Source organism: Trichechus manatus, unplaced genomic scaffold (assembly GCF_000243295.1).
Source record: "Trichechus manatus latirostris isolate Lorelei unplaced genomic scaffold, TriManLat1.0 scaffold00171, whole genome shotgun sequence".
Classification (NCBI taxonomy): domain Eukaryota; kingdom Metazoa; phylum Chordata; class Mammalia; order Sirenia; family Trichechidae; genus Trichechus; species Trichechus manatus.
This window is the reverse complement of record NW_004444107.1, coordinates 4,332,276-4,346,159: the sequence shown is the minus strand read 5'-3', so window position 1 is coordinate 4,346,159 and position 13,884 is coordinate 4,332,276. Positions and strand designations below refer to the sequence as shown.

Below are 13,884 nucleotides of genomic sequence, written 5' to 3'. Positions count from 1 at the left end.
AAATATATTAATAACTTTAATATAAAAGAGTAAAAGTGAAAGATTTTCTAATGCCTCCCCAATCAGTGGTTATAAATTAAATTTCAAATAAAACATGTTTGAAGATTTTATTAAAGTCATGTTTCAATCACAGTAGAGTTGGCTCTCTTAATCATCTACAAAACAGAAGGTGCAACTTCTTCCTCAATCTATAATAATTCTGTAAGTACTTTTTTTTTTTTTTTTTTGCCCTTAGGGAAGCAAGTGTCTTAAAAGCAGAACGGTTTATATAAAAGCTTGGTTATACAATTTAACACTTTGTTCATCAAAACATTAAAATTAGTTTCTTCTTTAAGAATAATGTTGCTTATAAGCAGCAAGAGAAAAATAATTAAATTGGGTTACATCAAAATTAAAATCTTTTGTGCTACAAATGATACTGTAATCAAGAAAGTGAAAAGACAACCCACAGAATGGGAGAAAATACTTGCAAATCATTATGTCTGATAAGAAACTTGTACCCAAAAATATATAAAAATACTTCTATAATTCAATTACAAAAAGATAAATAACCCATTAAAAAATAAGCAAAAGGTTTGGACATTTCTCCAAAGAAGATACACCTACTCTTCACTTATTGACTCTCTCGTTATCGGGTATCTTACGTTTACAACAATAGTAAAAAAATCTACTATCTATTATGCATATTAACGATGTATATCTGGCAGTAACCCTTTCATGACCAGTGGGGCATACTGTGCCCACCTAGATTTTCTGCCTCTTGGGTCCAGTGGGACATGTGTCCCACAGAATATTTTGTGATCTGATGTGGTCATCCTCCATTTTTGCATAACACCAACTTTCTCATAACGACCTGGTTTTTGGAACATAACTATGTCGATAAGTGAGGAGTGGGTACACATAAATGGCCGATAAATACATGGAAAGGTGCTCGATATCATTAATCACTAGGAAATAACAAATCAAAACCAAAATGACTTACCACACCCACTATGATAGTGTTACGAACTGAACTGTGTCCCCCAAAAATATGTGCTGTAATCCACCAGCCGTTCCAGGGGAGAAAGATGTGGCAGTCTGCTTCCATTAAGATTAAACCAAAAACCAAATCTACTGTCCAGTTGATTTCGACTCACAGTGACCCTACAGGACAGAACAGAACTGCCCCATAGGGTCTGCATGGCTATAAATCTTTACAGAAACAGAATGCCACATCTTTCTCCCTCAGAGTGGCTGGTGGGTTCAAACCACCAACCTTTTCATCAGCAGCCAAGCACTTAACCACAGCGCCACCAGGGCTCCTCTCCCATAAAGATTACAACCTTGGAAACACTATGGGGCAGTTCTACTCTGTCCTATAGGGTCACTATGAGTTGGAATCAACTCAATGGCTATGGGTTTGGTTTTTGGTTTTTATACCTGTGAATCTAATTCCATTTGGGAACAAGCTTTTCATTGCTATGTTAATGAGGTCATGTGACCGTAGGGTATGTTTTAAATCAATCACTTTTGAGATATAAAAGGAGATTAGGCACAAAAGCAAGGAAAGACAAATGGGGAACAATTAAGGCCACATGCACATTACCAAGGAACTGAGTAAGAGAAGGTGAAAGAGACAAAGATCTTCCCCAGAGAGGACAGAATATTCCCCTAGCTTGTGCCCTGAACTCAGACATCTAGTCTCCTAAACGGTGAGAAAATAAATTTCGGTTCTTTAAAGCCATCCACTTGTGGTACATCTCCTATAGCAGCACTAGCAAATCCAAGACAGATGGCTATAACCAAAAAGACAGATAACAAGTGGCAAGGATGTGAAGAAACTGAAACCCTCATACACGCTGGCAGGAATGTAAAATGGTGCAGCCACTCTGATAACAGTTGGGCAGTTCCTCAAAAAATTAAATGCAGAATTAGCATATGACCAAGCAATTCCACCCCAGGTATATACCCAAGAGAAATGAAATCATACACCCACATGAACACTGTACATGAATGCTCATAGCAGTATTGTTCATAATGGCCAAAAAGTGGAAAAAAATCCAAATGTCCATTAAAGGATGACAGGATAAACAAAATGCAGTATATACATACAATGGACTATTATTCAGCAATAAAAAGAAATGAAGTTCTAAACCTTCATCTACAGTACAATAAAAAAAAAAAAAGAAATGAAGTTCTGATACAAACTGCCATCAATGATCCTTGAAATCATTATGCTAAGTGAAAGAAGCCAGTCATAAAAGACCACATACTGTATGGTTCCATTTACATAAAATGTCCAGAATAGGCTAATTTATAGAGACACAAGAAGAACAGTGGTTGCTTAGGGCTTTGGGAGGGTGATGAGAGACGTGAATGAAGATTGACTACTAAACGGGTATGCAGATTCTTTAGGACAGATGAAAATCTGTTCAGGACTCAGTGAATATCTGACAATAAATTTTAAAAAATACCACTTGTTTTGTACACTTTAAATGGGTGAATTGTATCTCAATAAAGCTGTTTAAAAAAAAAAAAGCTGGAGAAAAATGTAGAATAAAATTCTAACACAAAAAAAGACCAGACTTAACTGGTCTGACAGAGACTGGAGAAACCCCAGAGTATGGTCCCCGGGCACTCTTTTAACTGAGTACTGAAGTCACTCCTGAGGTTCACCCTTCAGCCAAAGATTAGACAGGTCCATAAAACAAAACCAAATTAAATGGGCACACCAGCCCCAAGGCAAGGATGAGAAGGCAGGAGGGGACAAGAAAGCTGGTAACGGGAACCCAAGGTCAAGAAAGGGAGAGCGTTGACATGTCACAGGGTTGACAAGCAATGTCACAAAACAATATATGTATTAATTGTTTAATGAGAAACTAACACGCTCGAAAAACCTTCATCGAAAGTATAATTAAAAAAAAAAGAAGGGATAGTCATACAACCAAACTGAAGCAAAAAAAAAGACAGGAAAAGAACAAAAAGAAACAAGGACTGAGTAAGAAAAAGGAAAAGGGGAAGGGAAAAGAAAGGAAAGGGGAAGAGAGAGAAGGAAAAGGAAAAAAAACAGAAGAGTAACACTTCTTGATAAGAGCCCTGGTGACGCAAGTTAAGTGCGCAGCTTCTAACCAAAGACTGACAATTTGAACCCGTTCAGCAGCTCCACAGGAGAAAGACCCAGCAATCTGCTTCTATAATGATTACACCCAGAAAACCCTAATGGGACAGTTTTACTCTTATCACGCTGGTCGCTATGAGTTAGAATCGATGGAAAATGAAGATGTACTGAAAGCACTGAGAACAGAAAAGGGAAGGCAAGCTGGGAAAAATAACTTCCTAGAGATAATCTAGAAAATGGATAAATTACATGCATGTAATCAAGAGTTAGCTAGAGTACAGTCCCAAGAAATCCGACATACCTACATCCCTGATGAAATTCTGAGGTCTATGTCCAGTGTCTACAAAATGTTGACAATAATCATTATGGGGATTTAAGCTCTGTGTCCCCTAAAGAAAAAGTCAAAATTAAATTAATAGCATGCACTCTGATGGCAGATACTCTTAACTCTGTACTTTGTTTTTATTATGAGATCATACAATATAAGCAGATAGACAGATTAGATAAATACATGATATAAAAATTACTATTATTTGAAAACACAACAAAAATGATAGTGTTACTCTTCAGGAGCTAAAGACGTTAATACACGATTAAAACCAAACCTGCTGCTGTCGAGTCGATTCTGACTCTGAGCAGCTCTGAAGGACAGAGTAGAACTGCCCCATAGGGTTTCCAAGGCTGTAAATCTTTACGGAAGCAGATTGCCACATCTTACTCCCATGGAGCAGCTGGCAGGTTCAAACCACCAGCCTTTCGGTTAGCAGCCAAGTGCTTTAACCACTGCGCCACCAGTACTCCTTTTAATATACCATTACCTCATCCTAAAATGTCAAATCGAAAGACTATTTCATGAATAATTTTAAGTGATCTTTATAATAATGATCCCACAAAAACTGAAAAAAAATCTTAAAAATAAGTATTTTAAAAATCTTTTCAGGCACAAAGCTTAAATGAAAAGATTTACAAGATTTGGAAGTTATTTATTTACCTTAAGAAAAGTACTAGAATCTTTGTAAATCTCTTCTTCGTATGGCAAATTCTCCTCCTCCTGCTGCATTTCCAGTTCATCCTTGGAAAAAAGAAGATCAAGCAGACATTTTATATATAGGAACTATTTCTCTGATTTTGACATTGTGATCAATTAAGATTCACCCTAAATAGTGTATTTCCCTAGAATATGATAAATGTTTCAAATTGCCATTAAGTCAAACACTGAAGTCTTTGCTTTCTAATCACTAGATCTAACTAGCTGATTATTTGTACTATAAAGTAAAACTTGCCTCTTCAGTATCTTCATTATTAAGTAGTTACCTAAAACTACTATTGTTTGGTTGACTGAATTGTCTAAAATTATCTCATATATGACACTACAAATATTTAAATTTAGCTCTAACAATAAAAGATGTGATCACCATGGGGCAATTTTATTTCCATTAGATTGAACCATATGAAACTGCTGTTAAAGGTTAAAAATGTTTGAATATCAGCACTTTCACATGGTTCAACCTAACAATTACAAATATGTAAATTACACATTAGTATACATTAAAAAACATAGCACACACAAGATAGTACTAGTGAGATTTCCTAAGGATTTGAAATTCTAAAGATTTAGTGAAACTATGTATTCTCTCCTTTATTAAATATAGTTGCATAATTAACTTACAAAAATGGAGATGGATTTTTTCCCCCGTAATAATTTTTTTTCAATTGAGTATTTCAGTCTGTAATTATAAGTACATAAGTTGGGTATTTTCTTGGGTCTGTTTCAGGAATGGTTCTACATTGTTGTCTAGCCCAGAGTTCTCAAAATATTTTAACTGTACTATATTGTTAACATGGAATAGAACTCATAAAGACAGTACTGCAGCCTCATGAAATCTGACCCAATTACCCAACGTTTCTGATACAGCTACCTCCTCACATATTCTTTAAGAATATCATTGCCTAATGATTACCAGGCATTGTGCTAAGTGCAATAAATATATGATCTGATTTAATCCACACAATTTTTGAGTTAAGATGAAGAAACGTATAAATGCAGGTTTTAATTTAACTGATAACACACACACTACTGACAATTATTTTAGCACGTTTTAAAATTCAGCTTTCCCTCAAATTTGCTTTCCTGAATAAGAATCTATTATTATAAGGATTTATTTTTTTCTTGACTATAAAACTGCTCCATTCTCTACTTGCCTTATAGTCTTCCATCTTGTCTTCATCTGTCTCTCCTTCATCTAGATACTTACGTTTTGCATTTGGAGCAGAGGTGTCATAGGAAGCCCTGAAAATTAAAACTAAAGTATCACATACAAATATATCTTATATAAGAAGGGTAAGTTTATCTATTAATAGAATATTATTAAATAACAGGTTATAAAAACAGAACAAGGCGAATTTTGTATTGTTGTTGCTGCTGAGTGCCGCTGAATTGGTTCTCAATTAAAGAGTACCTATTTACCCAGTTTATAAATCATCCAAAAGGTCACATAACCTGTTTAATTAAGAATTCTGTATTTTATTTTTATGAGAAAGCAACTAATTAACAAAAGAAATTGTTATAAGGGATGTATCGCAAAAAGAAGCTTCTATGTTATACAGCAATCTAATCTCTCGACTGCACTGATGATCAAAATAACTAGAATACTGCAAATTCTTGAAATGCTTTCTGAAATATCAAATGAATACCACTTTTATGAGCAAGTAAATTTGCTCTTATAAAAGTTTTTAAAATATAATTATTTATTGTATTACACTAATTCTCAGTCTAGCATTCTATTTTCTAACTACTTTATAAATGGGAACTTAACTCTATTTAGAAAATAAATCTTTAATAACTCATGAATTAACAATAAAAACCAATGCTTCTGAAATCTTTATTTTGATGCTTTTCATAACAAAGCACTTCATACCTAGCGGTATTTGTTTATTAAAACAATGATCCTTACAAAACATTAGTATGTCACTACTTTAAAAAAAAAATTTTTTTTTCAACTGACCTGCAAGTTTCCCTTGTTTCAGCAATTTCTCTCTGTTCATCTTTGCTATTTAACACAGCACCAATGCTGTCAGCACTTTCAGCTCCCAACTGAGAAAAGGAAAAAACCCAAAATTTGATCACAATGCACTGGGCAGTCTTTCCAGCCATTTACCAGTAGTATTTAGCATGTTGTTAACTTGGAGTGCAGAACTCAAATTCTAGTAAAAAGACTAAATGGTTTGACTGAGACTGGAGGGACCCCGGAAGACATGGCCCCCGGACTCTCTGTTAGCCCCAAACTAAAACCATTCCTGAGGCCAACTCTTTAGACAAAGATTAGACTGGACTATGGGACATAAAATGATAGTCATGAAAAGTGTGCTTCTTAGCTCAAGTAGACACCTGAAACTAAATGGGCAGCTACTGTCTGGAGGTGAGATGAGAAGGAGCTGGTTGAATGGACATGGAAAATCAGGGGTGGAAAGGAGGAGTGCGCTGTCACAGTATAGGGAGAGCAACTAGGGTCACATAATAATAATGTGCATATAAATTTCTGTATGGGAAACTAACTTGAATTGTAAACTTTCACTTACAGCACAACTAAAATATATATATACGCACATATATGTTGCTACCTGCCGTCAATTTTTGACTTATACCAACTCTATGTGACAGAGTAGAACTGAACCATAGAGTTTTCTAGGGAGAAGATCGCCAGGTCTTTATCTAGCTGAGCCCTGGGTGGGTACGAACTGTCAACCGTTGTACCCCCAAGTATTAAGAAAACAAATCTCTAACCATCACAGCAAACCAATGGATTAGCTTGCAAGACAAACTGGAAGTATCCTGGAACAAAACCATGTTAGTTGAGAATGATTGCAACAGCTAGGAAAACATTTATGCTTTCAGTTTGTTTGAAATTAAGCAACTTAATTTTAGTCAAATTCCTACTTTTACAGTAAATAATAAAACAGAATTTAGTAATAGTAGCAATAACAAAAACAGCAGAGTGGCAGGTACTATGTTGACCACTTTGTATGCATCAGATACGTAATACCCAAAAACCAAACCCACTGCCTGTCATCCAGTCGATTCCAACTCATAGCATCCCTAGAGGACAGAGCAGAACTGCTCCACAGGGTTTCTAAGGCTGTAAATCTTTATGGAAGCAGACTGCCACATCTTTCTTCCATGGGGTGGCTGGTAGGTTTGAACTGCTGATTTCTCGGTTAGCAGTCGAGCGCTTTAACCACTGTGCAACCAGGGCTCCTAGATTTGTAATAGTGCCTTATTTATCCCACGGTCTATTCAGTTTTATTCAAGCTAAGTCTTATAATGATTATAGGCACAATATTAAACTTTACTAATACTTTAAAAACAGCCATGTACATTTGAGTTAGCAGTTGGGGGAATTTTGCAAAATACAACAAATGTAAACAAATTACTGGCTGAGATGAGGCTGGCTGAGTGGGACTAGTTCATGCAAAGCTTTAAAAGCCAGATCAAGAAGTACAGAACGCAAATTATAGGCCATGAGGAACCATTAATATTTTTAAGTACACAAAGTGCATAAGGAAATCTGCATTAAATTGTCCCTTTAGCTTAGGAAAGGGGAGAAGGTATAGTAAAATATAAGAGAACATTATGCTACCAGCCTCACTCTTAAATAATTACCTATTGCCCTTTTAGTCTACTCACTTCATATCACTCCCCTCAGATTTCTCCAACGATAAATCTCTTCCAGTCTATCAACCGTTCCTGAAATTTCAACTACTCCAAAACATTTTCTTGATCTCTATTCTTTTTAGTCAAGAGACACTACATCTATTTCCTACAGCTGGAATGCTTACATCTATTTCCTATAGTGGGAATGCTTTCTAACCTTCTTTCCATGAGTGACTCCCCTCTTTTTGTATCTCAGATAAGTACAAGTTTTTTCCTCAGAGAGAGTCCTTCCATAAACATTGTATATAGAATAGACGGCCTCCTTCCATTGTTTTCTTTCCTTATTTACTTCGTAACACTTAATACAACTTTCAATGATTTTATCTTTTGCTTATTTTCTATGTATATTATTTAATGGTCTCTATGACAACTTCCAATTATTTTATCAGTTTACTTTTGTTTACTTCTCCCCACTGAAATATAAACTCTCTGAGAGGAAGAATCCTATGTTCAGCAGCTAGTACAATGTCTGACTCATTGTGCTAAATGAATGAATGAGATTTCCTACTAATTATAGGTGAACCTCGACCACCACACAATGTATTACAGGAGAAATGCTTTAAATAAAAATTCTGCCTACATATATAATTGTCTTCTCATGAGCCAACATTTAAAAAAAAATTGTAGAGTGACCGCATCAAGTCAACAATAAAACCCTGTTGCCGTTGAGTCGACCCTGTAAGACAGAGTAGAACTGCCCCAGAGGGTTTCCAAGAAGCGGCTAGCGGCTGTGAACTGCCCACCTTTTAGTTAGCAGCCATATCACTTAACCAAGTCAATTACAGATTTTCCATTATGGCAGCACTGAATAGATTACTTGAATAATTATGACAGTTTGGTAACTTTCTAAGGCATATTTAATTTTTTAAAACAAATCTACTTCTCAAGGCCAAGTTTGCTGTTTTAAGACAAATACACAACAGACATAAATTGCTGGTGGTAGCATCAATTGTCATTATCATGGTCCAGGCCTACTTACTGCCTCCAATTGCTTCACTAAGCAGACAAAAGTAAATCAAGCAAATCGTACAAATAAGCTGCGCTCTGTTCTGATATTTCATTAATCAACAAATGTTTATTAAAATCTTACTCTGTGAAAGAAACAATCCTGGGGTAAGAAGAGATTACCTAACCAGAATGATATACAAAGACTTTGTACTCAAACTACTTACGTTCTGTATGACAATTCACAAGTCTCTGGGTGGTGCAAACAGTTAAGTGCTCGACTACTAACCAAAAGGTTGGTAGTTAGAATCTACTCAGAGGTGCCTCAGAAGACTGACTTGGCGATCTGCTTCCAAAAAGTCACAACCTTGAAAACTCTATGGAGTACTACTCAAAGGGTTGTCATGAGTTGGAATCAACTCAATAACAACTAACAACAGCAAAAACATGATAATTCACACAATATATAATAGTGCACTTGACAGTAAGTAGTATGAAAGCTCAGAGGAAGAAGAGCCTAAGCCAGGGAGATCAGAATAGGTTCTAACACTAAACTCTAACCTAACTGGGCCATGGAAGATGGATGGAATTCAGAATGAAGGGGAGACAAGGACTTTCCAAAAAATAATAATAAAGCAAATAGTGCACAAATCAAGTTCTAGAGAATAAACCAATCTGTCTTATTCATATAGAGAAAACTAAGCAAAGGAGAGTTTGTAATTAGTGGGTAAAGTGAAAGTTTGTCATTGATTATATTGGAGGCAGCTAGGTATACTGGACTGGAAAGAGCACGGGAAAGCCTAAGTTAAAATCCCAGCTCTCACATTTACCAGTTTTGTTGCCTTGGGCAAGCAGCAAATTTTTTTAGCTCTATTTTCTTTATCTATAAAATTGAGGTAGTATCAACTTGTAAGACTGAAGATGTGTAAGTAAAAAGCTTAGCAGAGTCTGACACATAGAAGGGATGTAACATGGCTGCCATTATTAAATCGTATGTACTATGGACGCTCACTGAGGGTAGGGACTATTATTCATAGCTGAATTGCCAAGGCCTACTAGAGCTCCTGGCACATAGTCAAGACACTCAACAAATAACCGTTCTATGAATGTATTTTGAGCCAAATCTTCCAGAGATATATATTCAAAACTGAGGAGTCAAAACCATTGGTGGCAACAAAGATCTACTAAACATTTTGAAAATAACATAATAGAAATAAGGCTTAGAAAGGATGTCGCATTTGTCTAGGATCATACAGCACAGGACTAAATCTGATTCTAAATTACTCCATTTTAAACACCGTACCATGAGTCTTTCCATCGTATCATAAAAGAGGATAGGTTTCAGATTTCTTGTGACTAAAACCAAGATTATTGAAAAATAACAGCAAAACATCTCATTAAAGCCTATGAGCATTTTACCCATCACTTTCACTAATATGAACACCAGAATGGAAAACACAGCCTCTGCTTTTAGCTATCTGTACCTTCTGTAGGGTCGCTATGAGTTGGACTCCACTCAACAGCAACGGGTTTGGTTTTTGGTATACTCTACTTATCAGGAAGATTACTATGCTCTTCTGTACTAACGTACTCATACACAAGAAGCAGTGAAGCAGAGTGGTGTTAGAAGGTAAGCTTTGGAGAAACAAACCCGAGTTCAATTTCTTGGCCCAGCTGTGAGTGACTCCGGGCAAAATAACGACCTCTGGAGTCCGGGTTTCATTATTTGATAAGTGAAGAAAATACTACTACCTACTTCACTGGGTTGTTTTGACTGATAGTAAGAATTCAAATATTAGCTATGGGTGACGGTAACAATACTATACGCCGCACAGTGGACTGCAATACACAAAATGCAGAATGCAAGGTTTACACTTAGGCTTCTTCCAATGCAGTCTTTAAAGTAGATAATCCTCTCTCAAAATAAACCCATTTCACAATGAAACCACAATCTCAGGATTTAGGTGTTGACTCCGAGGAAAAACAAGACAAAGAAGAGCACATAAATACTGAAGCGATATTTAAAGAATAAGTCACTTTTCCTTGCATCAACTGTGATAATTTCCAAAGACCAAAGCTTTGCATCCCCCACCATCAAGCACGGTGCCAGACGCTTGGAAGGCATTCGATAAATGTTGCTGAAGATCAATCGTGGCGTGTAGTTTAATATTACCACAAACACAGCGGCAAGAACTGGAAAAAATTCGGGGCACAGCAGGGGTTGAGAGAACAAGGGAAGATCTAAGGGTCGGGGGGTCTCCGGACCAGGAAGAAGTGCTGAGAGGACGAAGGGCAGGGGGAGGGGAGAGGGCGCCGCGCACGCGCATTTGCTATCCCTCCCGCAATGGCCACCCTGGGCCGCGGACCTGCTGCGCGAGGAGCTGTCGCCGTAGCTTTTGCCGCTCCCGGATCTCCTGCAAGCGGCTGTCCATGTCCCAACTCCTGTTTTCCACTACCCTGAAAACTTGGCAATGCGTGGATTAACCCCCGCCCAATCTTTCTTCCGAGTCTGTGGAACACAAAATACGCCAGGAGATTGAGACAGGCGGGTATCCCCTAGCGTTTTTCAATAGGGATTTCCGGCTCGGCCGGAATTGGTGCCGTTGCGCCCGGAAGTCCCGCCTCCTCTAGGACGTCTACAGTTTGACGCTACTTGGAAGGGGCCCAATGAGGGCCGCTGCAATGCGGTGAGCGGTCTAGGAAGTCTGTTAAGCGCCGAGAGCAGCGGTTGTCAGATCCCGCCTCCGGTGTCTCCGTTGGCGGGTCTACACGTCTTCCCCAGTGTGGACTTTTTTGTTGCTTCTCTTTTCAGTTAGTTCCCCAGTTACTTTTAAAAATTGCTGCGTGGAGTGTCTGCTTTTTTACTGAGAGACCAGACTGCAGCCAGATTGCCTTGAACCCTTGCCTATCACTAGCTGAGTCTTCTTGGCTAGTTAGCCACCTCCGTAAATCTAAGTTTTTTCATTTGTAAAATGAGAGTAAGTAAGAGTGCCTGCCTCACAGAGTTGTTGTGAAGATTGAAATAATAAAGTTTATATAAAGAATAAGCAGGGACAGCGCTATAGAAGTGTTTGTTATTAAGGGTTTTTTTTGTTAGTTTTCCCTTCTGCCAGTGCTCTCCACACCTCACTAGCTCTTGAGAAGTTGCCTGTTGTTACGGTAACGCAGTTTATGGAGTCTTCCCTTTAGAAAAGAGGGGGTTGGCGATTGTAAAGTGTGTCTTGGTTTGTGTCCTAGAGGAGAGCCCTTTTTCTGCCAGTGCATTTATGTTACCAGGAAATAATCCTGGGATATGGAAACAAATACCCTGGTGGGGAGGGGAGGGGAGGGGAGGGGATTCTTCTCTCCTAGGAAGGCAGCAAAGACCAAAGTCTTACTCAAATTATTAACATTGTTATTCACCACATTTGTCATTTTATTCCAAACTCAAAGTGGCCAAGGTGGATTAGGCATCGTGTTGCCTCAAGTTTAACTGGAGCTTGTGGAAAGTACTTGCCAAGATAAGTTTTATTCTTCGAGAGTGGATTTAATTTTTTGAAATAATGGTAAATCTTCCAGATCAAAACCCGGTGAGTCAGGCTAGGCCCAAAGTGTGCAAGCTAGATTCTTATCATGCATTTTTCAAGAAGTAGCTTTGAAAGGAAATTTCAAAAGAGGAACTCTAAAAATTCCTTGAGTTATGAGAACTATTATGTAAAAGACAATACTAATGTGTATGTAGGAGCCCTGGTGGCACGGGTTAAGCGCTCACTGCTCTGCAGGAGAAAGATGTGGCAGTCTGCTTTTGCAGAAATTTACAGCTTTGGAAACAGTTCTACTCTGTCCTATAGGGTCACTATGAGTAGGAATCCACTTAACGGCCGTGGGTTTGGATTTTTTTGTTTGTTTTAATGTGTATGTATGAGTTAAAGTATGTTTCTTTTAAAATTCCACTGTGCTACTTTGCATACCAATCATTTAAGTTGGGTACTGATTTCAGCTATTTATCAATGATGGGAATAGGAATTTTCATTAAAATATTTATTTGATGTTTATTGAGCATTTTTATATGGCAGGCACTTTGATAGGTATTAGAGTAAAAGACCAAAGACCAAACAAGTCAAATTCTGCTCTCTGATAATGGCAGGACTAGGAATCTACAAACTACATTTCCCAGGCTTCCTTGCCAGATGGCTTCCAATAAAATTCTGCCAAGAGGAAGCACAGACAGGAGACAAGAAGATGGAAAATGGGGAGAAGCTATTGTTCTCCACTTCTTTTCCACTTCTGGCATCCATAGAAGTGGCTGTGTCACTTACAAAGTTGCAGAACCAGTTGCTACAGCTCCTTGGTGGTCATATCTTTCCTGAATCAACTCAACTGCAACAGGTTTGGTTTGGTTTTGGGGTTTTTAGTACCCCTAGCAGTGAGTGTGCTCTTGAGTTCTGATAATATCACCCCTTGCCTCTGTTCCAGCAGTTCTAGGACTAGTAGCCACTTTCTGCAGTTAAAAATGTATGGTTTAATCTCACTTTCCCTTTTTTGTTTGTCTAGCCTTCTAAAAACAAAAAACCAAACCAGTTGCGCTGGAGTGATTCCGACTTAGGACAACCCCATGTGTGTCAGAGTAGAACTGTGTTCCACAGGGATTAATATGGCTGATTTTTCAGAAGTAGATTGCCAGGTCTTTCTTGTGGAAAGCCTCTGGATGGACTTGAACTGCCAACCTTTCAGTTAACAGTGAGCGCATTAACCGTTTGTACCACCCAGAAACTGTCTAGCCTTTAACACCTGTGTAACCAGTTCTCCATAGTAAATGTGGTCTGTTTCAGATATTTTGAATGACTTCTGTTTTCTTGACTGGATGCTGGGCTGGTAAGGATGTAAATGTGTACTATTATATAGTATTTACAAAGCCACCAGAATCCAGCAGAGTGATAGGGCAGGCACTATCACAGTTTTCATGAAGATGGAGATGTAACTCTGAAATTTGTTTCCCATCCACTGAATTTTAAAACACCAGACTAATGGCTGTAAACATTTTTTTTCCACATCAGTACACCTGAAGTATCAATAACATCTGCTTATCATGGTAACATAATGGCTACTAGGAAGTGTGTGCGTAGGATGGAGGGAAGGTAAGGAGGGAGAC

At 37.8% G+C, this 13,884-nt stretch overlaps 1 protein-coding gene across 1 annotated transcript in view; it reads right to left on the bottom strand.

Annotated features, from left to right (window-relative positions):
* Positions 1–11,408, bottom strand: part of METTL14 (methyltransferase 14, N6-adenosine-methyltransferase subunit) — a 38,174-nt gene extending 26,766 nt beyond the window's left edge. Inside the window, exons 1-5 of the mRNA XM_004386803.3 lie at positions 11,120–11,408; positions 6,103–6,191; positions 5,300–5,387; positions 4,089–4,169; positions 3,399–3,486 (exon numbers count right to left, since the gene is read on the bottom strand). Coding sequence (XP_004386860.1) covers positions 3,399–3,486; positions 4,089–4,169; positions 5,300–5,387; positions 6,103–6,191; positions 11,120–11,185 — 412 coding nt within the window. The 5' untranslated portion in view covers positions 11,186–11,408. The remainder of the gene's footprint in view (positions 1–3,398; positions 3,487–4,088; positions 4,170–5,299; positions 5,388–6,102; positions 6,192–11,119) is intronic.
* Positions 11,409–13,884: the final 2,476 nt, after the last annotated feature.